The sequence below is a fragment of the Tupaia chinensis genome, unplaced genomic scaffold, assembly GCF_000334495.1.
Source record: "Tupaia chinensis unplaced genomic scaffold, TupChi_1.0 Scaffold143836_2, whole genome shotgun sequence".
Taxonomy (NCBI): domain Eukaryota; kingdom Metazoa; phylum Chordata; class Mammalia; order Scandentia; family Tupaiidae; genus Tupaia; species Tupaia belangeri.
The window spans coordinates 127079-139667 of NW_006203687.1; the positions used below are offsets into that span (position 1 = coordinate 127079).

At 49.7% G+C, this 12589-nt stretch overlaps 1 protein-coding gene across 1 annotated transcript in view; it reads left to right on the forward strand.

The window, feature by feature from the left end:
* Positions 1–12589, forward strand: part of ANKH (ANKH inorganic pyrophosphate transport regulator) — a 92008-nt gene that overhangs the window by 29257 nt on the left and 50162 nt on the right. Inside the window, exons 9-11 of the mRNA XM_006165249.3 lie at positions 668–751; positions 7380–7550; positions 9384–9518. Of these exons, the coding sequence (XP_006165311.1) occupies positions 668–751; positions 7380–7550; positions 9384–9518 (390 nt within the window). The remainder of the gene's footprint in view (positions 1–667; positions 752–7379; positions 7551–9383; positions 9519–12589) is intronic.

The following is a 12589-nucleotide window of genomic DNA, read 5'->3' on the forward strand; positions in this document are numbered from 1 at the left end:
TGGCTTAGAACTCACGCCGGGCGCGTGTGCGTGTGTGCCCAAGATCCCGAGAGGAGAATGGAAGAGAAGGGATTGCGGTGTGACCATCCCCCCTGGGGGGTGATTTCTCTCTTTCTGTCTCTATGTCTCTCTCTGTCTGTCTGGCAAGCACACGTGCCCTATAGCAAAAACCTCTCAAAAAAAAAAAAAATGTGTAGTCACTGATTCCACCTAAAAATTCAGTGTGGAGTGGGCCAGCTAGGTGAAATGGAGGTGAAGGTGCCTGGATCCCACATGGTCAACTGCATGGGTCTAGTCTTGGTTCTGACAGTTTGACAGAAAAACACACCGGGAATGTGTGCACGTGTGTCCAAATCTAAGGAGGGTGGAGGAGAAGGGACTGTGGTATAGACATTCTCCCCCCCCGGGGGGGGGTGCTTTCTCACTTTCTCTTTTTGCCAACCCTCAAACACACACTTCCCTATAGCAAAAGTAAATAAATAAATAAATCTCATGTGGAATTAACCACTAGACCAAGTGTAATTTCACCAACAAAGGATTTATCAAAGCGGTGCTGCTAAAGCTCTTGGGGATATACGGTGTATTTCAGGAATGACCAGTAAAATCATAGCAGTGGGAAACTACATTATCCCAAAAGCTTATGTCATGCCAAATTCTCTCCCGGCAGGCATGGACCCATGCTGGCATTCTCTTAAAACACAAATACAGTTTCCTGGTGGGATGCGCCTCAATCTCAGATGTCATAGCTCAGGTAAGTATGCCCCACAGGTCGGTCCAAACTACTGGGCCCTTCTGGTATACGTGACCGAGCTTCCGGGGGCAGTATATCCATTCCTTCACTGCATGGTGCACGCCTGCCTTCTGCCTGGTTTGGGCAGTCCTGTCATGTCAAATATGAATGAGAAAAGGAAACTCGCTGTAATGTAAGTGTCGTGGAGGCTGGACACTCATGCCACAGGGAAAAGCAGACACGCCCCAAGGCTGACCAGGTGAGAAGGCTGTGGTCTCACCTCCTCCTTGACTACCACATTCACAGGTGTCTACGGTCTGGGGCTGGCTGGAGCTGGGGGCAGATCGTGGCGTCATGGCCCTGTTGGAGGGCTGTCTCTCTGTCTGCCTGACTGTCTCCTTGTCTCACTCATAGAAGAAACATGTTTCAAAAAAAGTATGTAGAGTCTTGGCAGAATAAGGGTTGTATGACTTTAAATTTCTCACTTGAGGTTTCTGCCTTAACTTTCAAAGCGAACATGTGGGACACAGCTATCGAGTCCCACTTAGCATACGTCTGAGTGACCGCAGGGCCGCTGCGTCTTGGCTGGGTGCCCTCTGGGTGGCCGGACACGGGGTGTGCCATCAGGTCTAGAGCGAGCACTCTTAGGAATTATCTTCAACGTTGCTTCTGCCCCACATAGGGCTGCCATTTGCACGGTGTCCCCAGGTTTGGAGAGAACCCGACGTCGGTTCCGTTACCTTTCCACACCTCCAAGAGGGGGCCTGCCGTCCGCTTCCTTTCAGGTCCAGTTCGGCGAGGTCCGGCTCGCAGCCCCGGCTTTCTGGTCTTCCTTTCTTCTTCTACCAAGGTAGCACATGACAAGCTTCAGTGGAAAATTAGATTCAGGTCCTGTCATTTGTAAGTTAGACTTAGCTATTCAGATCAGGGGCTTGGCAGGATGGTTTCTCGGTGAAGGAGGTTAGACTGTGACCTCTAAGCACCCTGCCAATTTCTCCATCCTGTCCACAGCCATTTCCTTGCGTCTTCTCCCAATTACGCAGCTAGTCTTCCAGCCCCCTTTTGCAAATAATCTTACCATTGAACCGTTAGAACCTCCCTGAAGACCAAGAATTAAATTTCCAAATTAACTGTATTCACTTCGTGGATCACAATTAACAGTAATTTAAATTAATTCCTGCTAACATTGTGTGTGTGCGTACCTGAATATCAGCCGACATCCTTCTTTGCTCTGTCGTCGTTAATTCCCTTGTAGAGTTATTAGAAAATGTCATTCTGCTCTTACTTTTAGCATCTTCCGAGAGATGAACTGACGACCTTATTTGCTCTAACCACTTAATGTGAAATGAAGGAAGCACTTCTCACTTACAAGTTGACACCCACAATTCAGCATTTGTAGATACATATGTTTTTTGTTTTTTGAGAGGTTTTTGCTATAGGGCGCATGTGCTCGCCAGAAAGACAGAGAGAGACAGAGAGATAGAAAGTGAGAAATCACCCCCCAGGGGTTGGCCACACCACAATCCCTTCTACTCCATTCTCCTCTCGGAATCTTGGGCATGCACACACATGTGCCCGGCATGAGTTTAAGCCACCAGGTCTGGGACTCGAACCCCAGTCGACTACATGGGAGTTCAGCGACATAGCCATTATGCTAACTACTAGTCCCATGTTTTTGGTTTTTTTAGAATTATTTTATTTAAAACAAATACAGTAAACATTTAGAGGCAGAAGAAAAAGGTGTTCTCAGAAACCGACGTGGTTAGTACACCTGCACCCACGTGTGTCTCCATTTCAAACCTGATCCCGGCCTGGCCTATTGAGGTAGACCGTTCAGAATAAACAGAGCTGGTTAGCAGGAGCCTGGGAACTGAACTGAGATGACACCCGGCCTCTGCGATTCCTGGGGGAACAGTTAGGATAAATCTCGTTGTGAGCTCTTACCACCACATGGTGAAGGGCATGGATTCTATTTTTGTCCCCAAGTCTTTTGCCCCCACTGTCACCACCATTCCTCTCATTACCTGAAGGCATTTGTTAGTCATTTAATTTGTTACCCAGTGAGTGAATAGACACCATGCAGAGTACTTTGAAGTACATAAAGAGGGGGCCAGCAGGTGGCATGGTGGTTAAGACACCGGACTCCCACGTGGCCGTCTGCAGTTAGGCCTGGACCTGGTGGCTTGAAGTCATGCCTGGTTTGTGTGTGTGTGTGTGTGTGTGTGTGTGTGTGTGTACGCGCGCGCGTGCAAGTGTGCGAATGCCTAGTCCCAAGAGGAGAATGGAGGAGACTAGATTGCAGCCTGTCATTCTCCTCCTGGTGGTGGTAGTGGGGGGGTGACTTTTCACTTTCCCTCTCACTGTCTTTACATTTCTCAGTGAGTACACGTGCCCTGTGGCAAAAGCCGTAGAAAAAAAAGTAATTCATAGAGAATAATCAACAATGATCAAATGAAAATCATTTGTAATGCCTCAACCTTTGTGGCAACTCCCCTTTTCTTTATTTTTTAAAATTTTATCAAGCTACTTGATTTGACACAAAAGTACAAAGAAGTTCTTGGTTTGGCTCGAACATGCCATGCTTTTTTGTGCCACCGTTATCCTAAACATTCTGTGTTCCCATCTGTCATGCGGCCAAGAGGTCTATGAACATGTCGCTGTTCTTGCTTCCTCACATGGCTGGGGCTTTCCTCCCTCGCTCAGTATCAAAGTACACATTCTCTCAAGGTGGTTTGCCCACCCTGGGCCCTCCCACCCCTGACCCTCTGCTGCTGCCAGCCTGACCCTTGAGGTCAGCCGATACCCCAGGGACGACCGGACTCTCATCTCCCACACTACTGTGATTCTCTTGTTTCCTGCCTTTTCAACTCAGCCTTCCAGCAAAATCCCAGTGATGAATCGGCCCTCCGTTGTGCATCTTCCTCCACCTGCACCCGGGCAGCAGGCAGTTCTGCAGCCAGGCCCACAGTGAGACACGCTGGCCGAGCTATAAACACGTAACCTCAGCACTCACCTCAGCTGACACCGTAGGAAAGTTTCGGAGGGTCTCGCCACCTCGCACTTCCCAGCAGACGACCCCATTTCCCACTTCAGTGAGAAACTGAACCAACCAAATTCTTCAACTTCTGGCCTCCAGACCTACAAGCTTCCCACCCGCTTCACATTGTCTCTGTTTTCCCCTTACTGTTGGGAAAAAGGTGTCTGGCCTCCTATCCAGGGCCAGCTCCTCTACCTGCACCTTGACCCTGGCCTTAAGGAGCCTTATTGGTTGGTTACCAATGACCCGTTCTCCTGGATCCCTTCTGTTGGTGTAGATACCTGCCATCTTAACACTTTTTTTTTTTTATTGTGCACATGTGCTCACAGGACAGAGACAAAGAAAGCAAGAGATAGAGAAAGTGAGAAACACTCCCCAGGGGATGGGGGATGGCTACACCACAATCCCTCTTCCTCCATCTCTCCTATTTGGACACATGTGCATGGCCTGTTTTTCTTTTAAAAAAAGAGGGTTTTTTGTTTTTGTTGTTGTTGTTGTTGTTGTTGTTGTTGTTTGGCTATAAGGGGGTGTGCAATCCCCAGAAAGACAGAGAGACAGAAAGTGAGAAATCCCCCCCCCCCGAGGGGATGGCAACACTGCAATCCCTTCTCCTCCATTCTCCTCTTGGGATTTTGGGCATGCACGCACACGTGCCCAGCGTGAGTTTGAGCCACCGGGTCCAGTACTCGAACCATGGTCAACTATGTAGGAGTCCAGCAACATAACCATTATGCCAACTGCTGGTTCCATGCATGGCCTGTTTTTCAGTATGCCAGGTCTGGGACTCAAACCGTGCAGTTGGCCATGCGGGGTCTGGCCTCCTTAACCACCACACCACCAGCTGGCCCTCTTAACAACAAGAGGCTTTCTCTGGCTCCCAGGTACCTCTGAACTGCGGCTCACTCTCTCTGTTACTTCAGAGCCAGACTTCTTGGAAGGGTGGTTTCCACCCACTTCCTTCATTTTTCACTTCCCTTTTGTTCTCACCTACTGAAGGTTGGTTTCCACCCCTCTCAGTCCTTGCAGATAGTTCTTACTCACAACCTTCGTGCCAGTAACCCCAGGGCAGTTGCAGTTCTCTTCGGGGACCTCCCAGGAGGCCTCTCTCTATTGACAACTTCCCTCAATGACCGCACCCTACCTCTGTCCTGGTTTTTCTCTCTTTTCTGAAAGATCACTTCCCCTATGATTTGTGGATGTCGAAGTTCCTCAAGGTCCTTCTCTCTCCTCATTCTGTATTCCATCTGTGGAGAGTCTAATTTCTTCCCTAGCTTTATACCATCTTTACATCATTGATGAACGCCAAGTAACGATCTGTAGCCTAGCCCTCCCCTGAGCTCCAGGCAGGCAGTCCAGGTGTCTCTGTGCCATTTTGACTCAGATCCTTCAGAGGCACCCCTGAATTAATGCTCTTCCATATCAAGCATTTCATTTTTAATCAGTGGCTCTACCGTCTGGTCAGAAAGCTTGGCGGAACTTCCCAGCTAAATCACCAGCAGAGTATGGGTGATCTCGACGTATTCGTTCACTCCTTATATGAGACACTACTGATACGAGTTTCCATCTCAGAGCATCATTGGGGTTGACAGTGCAGGTGTGTGGATGTTACGTGCTGTGCGTGCTGCAGACATACTCTAGGTGTGGACCTGAGGGCTCCCCGCAGGAGCTAGGTACTTTCCTTAGCTAGGTAAATAAGTGCACGTCACGGCCACAGCACAAAATTCTGTCTCCTACACCCACTTGTGTCCCTGGCAAGGCTTGCCCAGCTGGTCCGCATCTGTCTGTTAGTAGGTCACGGTTGGTCCCCTCGGAAGCAGCAAGTCCTGGGATCCTGATTTCCGTCGCTGAGTGCCACTGTGTCCGTGTGAGTGGGGGCGTGAGTGCACGTGTGCATGCTGCCCCACTTGCACCTGCTCCCATGGCCTGTGCTGCACACAGCCTGGACAGATCCATGCCGCCACGCAGCACCTCCGCCCTCTGAATTCCCCGAGGTCTCTGTGACAAGGTTGCTCTCATTCACAGGGTTTCGAGCTGACAGCAGGCCCGAGTGCCATTCTGTGCTCTGCAAAACTAGCATCTGACACAGACTGAGTAGCCCTCCTCTAAAACACTTGGGATCAGAAGTATTTCAGATTTCAGGTTTCCTTCTAATGCTAGGATATTTGCATATACGTGATGAGATATTTGGGGGATGTGGCCCAAGTCTAAGCATGAAAACCATGTATGCTGGTTTTTTTTTTTTTTTTCAGCGTTGCTATAAGGTACATGCGCTCCCCAGAGATAGAGAGAGAGAGGGAAAGTGAGAAATCACCCCATAGTGGGGATGGCCATGCCACTGTCCCTTTTCCTCCAGCTCTTCTCCAGATTTGGGGCGCACACATGTACCAGGCAGGTTTTTCAGGGTGCTGGGGTGAGGACTTATTGCACAGTCAGCTGTGTGGGATCCGGTCGCCTTGACTTCCACACTACACTGGCCTGGTTGATGTTCCATACACACCTTACACCTACCACGGAGGATAATATTTTTGTGATGCGGTATTTTGACTGCGACCCATCACCCCATAAGGTTGAGAACTTTCACTTTGGCATCATGTTAGCTCTCAGACATCTTAGCTCTTGGCGCATTTTGGATTTCAGATGAGGAGTATACCTATTGACTCCGTTTTCATTCAGAAGAGTCTCTGTGTTGCCCTGCCCCTCTGTGTTCTCTCTGACACTGGAGCACCCTCATATAATGAATTGTATTCATTTCCTGTCTTTATCATTTCCTGTCATCACTGATTTCTTGGTAAGGCAGCTATCAGGGTAATCCTTTGGTGAGGGTCGCTCGGTGGTATTTTTGATGCCTGTTTTACCGTGGTTATTGGGTCCTTAGGGTTCAGGTGGCTTGGAAGTAATCCCTGAGCCAAGCACCCTAGGTTTGCACTCAGTGAGTTTCCAGAGTCTTTGGGATGAGTAGCTCCACAAGGACTCTGGACAAGGTTGGGAAGGTTCATTCACTGTTAAATTTGCTTTAAGTCTGTACCGCTCAATAGCAATTGACACATGGTAATCTCATCTCTCCTGACTCTGGTTATTTCAGCCTATTCCAGTTTATAAGCTAATGTCTCCAGTTTTCATGGGGTTGTTTTGTAATAGTCATAGTTAGTGCTCTTTACTGCACTGTTAGGACTTCTGTGCTGTACATTGCCAGCGTTCATTTCTCCGTGTGCTGTCCTAATCACTGCGGCTCCTTCCTTTATGGAAGGTGACTTAGGTCCTCAGGGGTGGCTCATGTGCACCCCAGGGTTCAGCCTCGAGAGGGAAATGCTCTGCTACGTTGAGGGAGGGGGAGCTAGGAGGCCAAAGCTCCCAGATTTTTATTACTAACCTTAACCACGTCATTCAGAGGAGCCGTAACAGTGGACATTAGGGTGTCCCTCCTGCGAGACCTAAGGCCTGCGCCCCAGTTGTAGGAGCGTAACACAGTCTTGGCCCCAGTTTCAGTTCTGTGCGTCAAAGCGAAGTATTCGCAGAGGCCGTCTGATCCGGGTTTGGGAGGGTGGCCCTGAGCCGGGGCTCTCAGTTCCTTTGTCTTCCCGCTGACCCGTGCCTCTCTCTCCCCTCTCTCAGGTTGTTTTTGTAGCCATTTTGCTTCACAGTCACCTGGAGTGCCGCGAGCCCCTGCTCATCCCGATCCTCTCGCTGTACATGGGCGCGCTCGTGCGCTGCACCACGCTGTGCCTGGGCTACTACAAGAACATCCACGACATCATCCCGGACAGGAGCGGCCCGGAGCTGGGGGTACGACCGCACCCCTGCACCCACAGCAGCCCGGCCGAGACGCTCCCTGACGTGGGCAGTCAGACAGTCCTTGTGTCATTCTCAAAGGCCACGTGTAGGAAGGACAGTTGGGGAGTTCACTCCAGAGATGGAAGTGAGCTTAGCGGTCACTGTCCAGCTTCCTGATTGACATCAGAGGGGACGGACACACAGGTCATGTCAGGCCAAGGAGGAGACAGACACATTTAGGTTCCTCTCTCTCTTGAGAGTTATCCTATAGCCCACAAAGATTGTAGGACCCAGGGTGCCTTTGAATTCACATTTTATTACTTTTAATTTCTTCTTCTTTTTTTTTTTTTTTAGAAGTTTATGCTATATGGCACATGCGCTCGCCAGACAGACAGAAAGCTGCCAGGTCTGGGACTCGAACCACAGTCAACTACGTGGGAGTCCAGCGACATAGCCATTACGCTAACTGCTGGTCCCACTTTTAACTTCTTAGCTGCGATCCAGGCTTTATACTTTTTGCACCAGCCAGTCAGTTACCTCCTAGGGACCAAGCAGAGTACTGTCAGCCACAGAGACACAGAATCGTTTAATGTACACTTGGCTACCCTCGGGCAGCTTCACGTCCCCTCGGCAGTACCGAAGTGACAGTTAGATATGAGTTAGGGACACTCCAGCGTGAACGTAGAAGCCTGTGTGATTAGAGACGCAGCAGTAACGTGGTCTGAGAAGCGTCCTTGGAGGAGGTAGTGTTTGTCCTGAGCCTTGGAAGCTGAATAAGGAGCAAGCGTGAGTAAGACACGTCATCTTACACCAGCGAACACACGGTTCCGGTTACCATCGGTGTAAACATGTCCGACTGACATGTATATCCATCTCTCCTTTCCATAGCTATTAGGGATCATTGAGGCTGTTTCCACAAAGCTAAGAGGCAGGCAATGAGTGAGCACACAGATCTCTGAATAAATCGCCACGCTCCACCCCGATCTTGTCTGTGACCACACGTTACTTACCTCATGTCAGGATAGTCATTGTGTTGCCCATAAACGTGCATCTGAGGTCAGGCCGTTGGTGAGAGCCCCCCTAGTCATTTCCATCACTAGGCCGACCACATCAAATTGGACTTGACCTTAACAGCCCGCCTCTTAACATCGACAAAGGAAATAAATGAAAGTGGCTGAGCTGGTTTCTGGATGGAACCTCACCCCCGTGAAGAATCCAAACCAAAATTACACGATGAAGCCAGGCTTTCACCGTGCTGCACACCTTAGTGGCTGTTGCTTGTTATTACTATTATTTTTTACCATGTTTTTATTTTGCTTTTGCTTCTGAACAACTGAAATGACTTCTGTGAGAGATTTGAGAGGGAAGAACCCCATCGTAGATCCATACAGTGCCCAAGTAATGAGGCCTGTGTATATGAACTGATTCCAAAATAAATTATGATCGTTTTTTATTTCTGTAAGTTACCACTTCCTGACATAGCTTCAAGCCAGTTGGTCTAATGGCACAAACACTAACTTCAGACCTGTCTCTCGGGCCGTAGAGCTGGGAGCTACTTTGGTGAGCAGTTCCCTTATGGAGCACAGTGGTTGGGATCCACCATCACGCTTCAGCGCGTGGTTTGATTCGATAATAGCTTGCCCACTGCACGGGTTCATTTCTAATAAGACTCCATTTTATTTTAACTCATTGGAGCTTGTCTACAGAGGCTTGACCTCCTATTACCTTTAAAGGTAATTCACTTAAGTGTAGTGAGTTGACTTGTGATTAACATAATGTGGTGCTGAATTATTTTCCTTCTAGTTCTAGGGTTTCATGAATTTTTGTCTCCATTTCTGAATGTAGGGGGATGCAACAATAAGAAAGATGCTGAGCTTCTGGTGGCCCTTGGCTCTGATTTTGGCTACGCAGAGAATCAGCAGGCCTATCGTCAACCTCTTTGTCTCCCGGGACCTTGGTGGCAGTTCGGCAGCAACAGAGGTAGGAGGCTTTTGGGTCTTTGTGATTACCTGGGGGAGGGAGGAGAATCAAAATGTATTTGTAGTTCATCCAGAGCGCCAGTGATTCTGATGTCAAATTATTTGACAGGGTCACATCTGGCAGCCATGCAAATCTCCTTTAGTGACTTACACTCACATAATTTCATATTGTGATTATGGAAGGAAACACCTAAGTGCTCCTTCTCAGTCACCTCCTGGGGAGCTGAGCACAGAAAGGGAAGGTGAAACACACGGAACTCACTGGCGGCAAGGCTCACGTCAGCACCAAGGTCTTCTGACGCCCACTCCGTTTTCCATTTTCCATTTTCCCATGGAGTTGGTGTGTCACCATCTCTTTGCAGTGGACAGTGGCTCCGGCCAGATGGTAGCAGAGGGGGGAATAGCCAGTGGTGCAGGGTTGATGCCTGGAGGACAGTGGCTCCTGCCAGGTGGTAGCAGAGAGGGGAATAGCCAGTGGTGCAGGGTTGATGCCTCTCTCTGCCCTAGCCCACCCTCGCCCACTGTTCCCACCCCCGTGTGTGCCACCCAACCTTTCTAGCTTCACGTGCTCTTCGGCAGTCTGCCACCTCCAGATGGGGACTTCGTGATTCACTCAGTCAAGACCTTGCGGGCAGCAGGTGGCAAGGCAGCTAGATCCCACATGGCCAACTGCACAGTTGAATCCCGGACTTCATGGCTGAGGAACATGCCCGGTGCATGTGCGTGCTTGCCCAAAATCCCTAGAGGAGAGGAGAAAAGGCATATTCACTTTCTCTCTCTCCCTCTCTCTCTCTCTGTCTTCGGCAAGTACACGTACCTTATAACAAAAACTTTCAGAAAAAAGAAATTAAAAAGTCTTTTGGAAGCTGGCCCCTACTCCAAAGAAAGAGTTGCCTCATTCTTTCCTCCTTCAGGTTGGATGGGAGCAAACAGAATTGCTCCATGTGTCTCCTCCCCTCTGGCCTCGGAGAGCCAGTCGGTCACTGGAGCCGCCCGTCCTCCGGGAGGGCTGCCGGCCTCTCATTAGGGCCCTGCTCGGGCATTGCTCCGAGAGCGCGGCCTGGAGCCCTCGGAGCGCTGTCAGTGTGTCTCCCACAGGTCGGCGCTGCCAGTTTCCATGTCCTGGGAAGCAGCTCATGTTGGCTGGAAAGAGAACCCATAAATCAAAAGCAGAACGCTTTCTCTCGCCTCAGTTTGTTCCTGGATTTTGTGTTTTGAATCACAAATGCCATCTTGGGTGGCTTCTGTAACACACAGCAGCTTTTTACTGGAATATCTCCGCTTAAGTTTCGCAGGAAAAATTACAGGACGCCCTCACCTCCATGCTGGAATTCCATCTTCTTTAAAAAATAAGGATAGGGGTGGTGGGGGGGAGACCAGCAGTTAGCGTAATGGCTATGTCGCTAGACTCCCACGTAGTCGACCGCGATTCGCGTCCCAGACCCGGTGGCTTAAAACTCATGCCAGACACGTGTGTGTGCGTGCCCAAGATCCCGAGAGGAGAATGGAGGAGAAGGGACTGTGGTGTGGCCATCCCCCCTGGGGGTGATTTCTCACTTTCTGTCTCTCTGTCTCTCTCTGTCTCTCTGACGAGCATGCACACCCTATAGCAAAAACCTCTCCCAAAAAAAAAAAAAAAAAAAAAGCCTCTCCAAAAAAAGAAATGGTAAAAAATAAAACAATAAGGATGGGGCCGGCTGGTGGCATAGTGGTTAAGGTGGCCGGGTCCTACAGGCCGACTGTGCATCCAAGACCCAAGCTCAGGGGTGTGAGAAACACGGGAGGCACATGTGTGTGCATGCCCCATGTCCCAGGAGAACAGAGGAGAAGGCATTGTGGTGTGACCATCCCCCCGGAGGGTGTTTTCTCATTTTCCCACTCTGTCTCTATCTCCGGTGAGCACTCTCACACTAGAGAGAATTTTAAAATAAAATGAAAGGGGCCAGCAGGTGGTGTAGTGGCTAAGGCACTGGACTCTCACGTGTCCCAGACCTGCCCACTTGAAACTCATGCTAGGCTCGTGTGCATGCTTGCCCAAAATCCCGAGAGAAGAATGGAGGAGAAGGAATTGTGGCATGGCCATCCCCCACCCCCCCGAGAGGTGATTTCTCTCTTTCTGTCTCTCTGGCTTTCTCTGTCTCTCCAGCGAGCACACATGCCCTATAGCAAAATTCTCTCTCTAAGTAAATAAATTAAATTAAATTAATAATAAATATTAAAAATAGGGATGAATTAGATATTAGAGCCATTTCGGAATTGCCCTCCGTGACTAAAGGTGTGGTCTGTGGGTTCCAGAGCTAGTGTGCGTCGGCCATCTGTGTCCACATCAGCATTGGCGGGCAGCCCTGCGAGATGGGGGCTGTGGTGCATTGTTCCGTGGCAGGCACAGAAAGGGGGACCCCAGAGGCTCCAGGCTTCTCCAGCCAGTAAGTGGTGAGGTAAAGGTCCGGTTCCCGGTCTGCCTGAGTCCGGTGTTCCTGCCGTTCCACCACATCATGCCACAGTGTCCTCCCTCAGCTGGGGACTTGCCTCTTGTTCCTGGCACCACTGGCCGTGGCCGTTCTGTTCATTGCCACAGACAAAGCCAGCTCTACCCTCACCAACTTGTCAGGGAATCAGACTCTGCCAGGCTGTAAGGTTAGATGCTGGGTTTTCATTTTCACCCTTTGCATTCACTAAGGAAAAAAACCTTCTGGGCCAGGAGGCGAAGTAGTGGTTAAGGGACTCGTCTCCCACACGGTTGACCATGCTTCGAGCCCCAGACCTGGTGGCTTCGAATTCACACGCCTGTATGTGCCTGCCCAAAATCCCAAGAGGAGAATGGAGGACACGGGACTGTGGTGGGGCCATCCCCCCTGGGAGGGTTATTTCTCACTTTCTCTCTCTGTGTCTGTGGCGAGCACAGGTGCCCTATCACAAAGATCTCTAACAAAGAAAAGAATAAAAAGAAAAACTCCCACTTTCCTGAAACATAATGCTAGCTTCCTATATGAAATACTTGTCCAGTTTTCGTACACTGACGTTCTCAACTGGGCCATACAGATGCACAGACCAGAAGTGAGTCATGCTGGA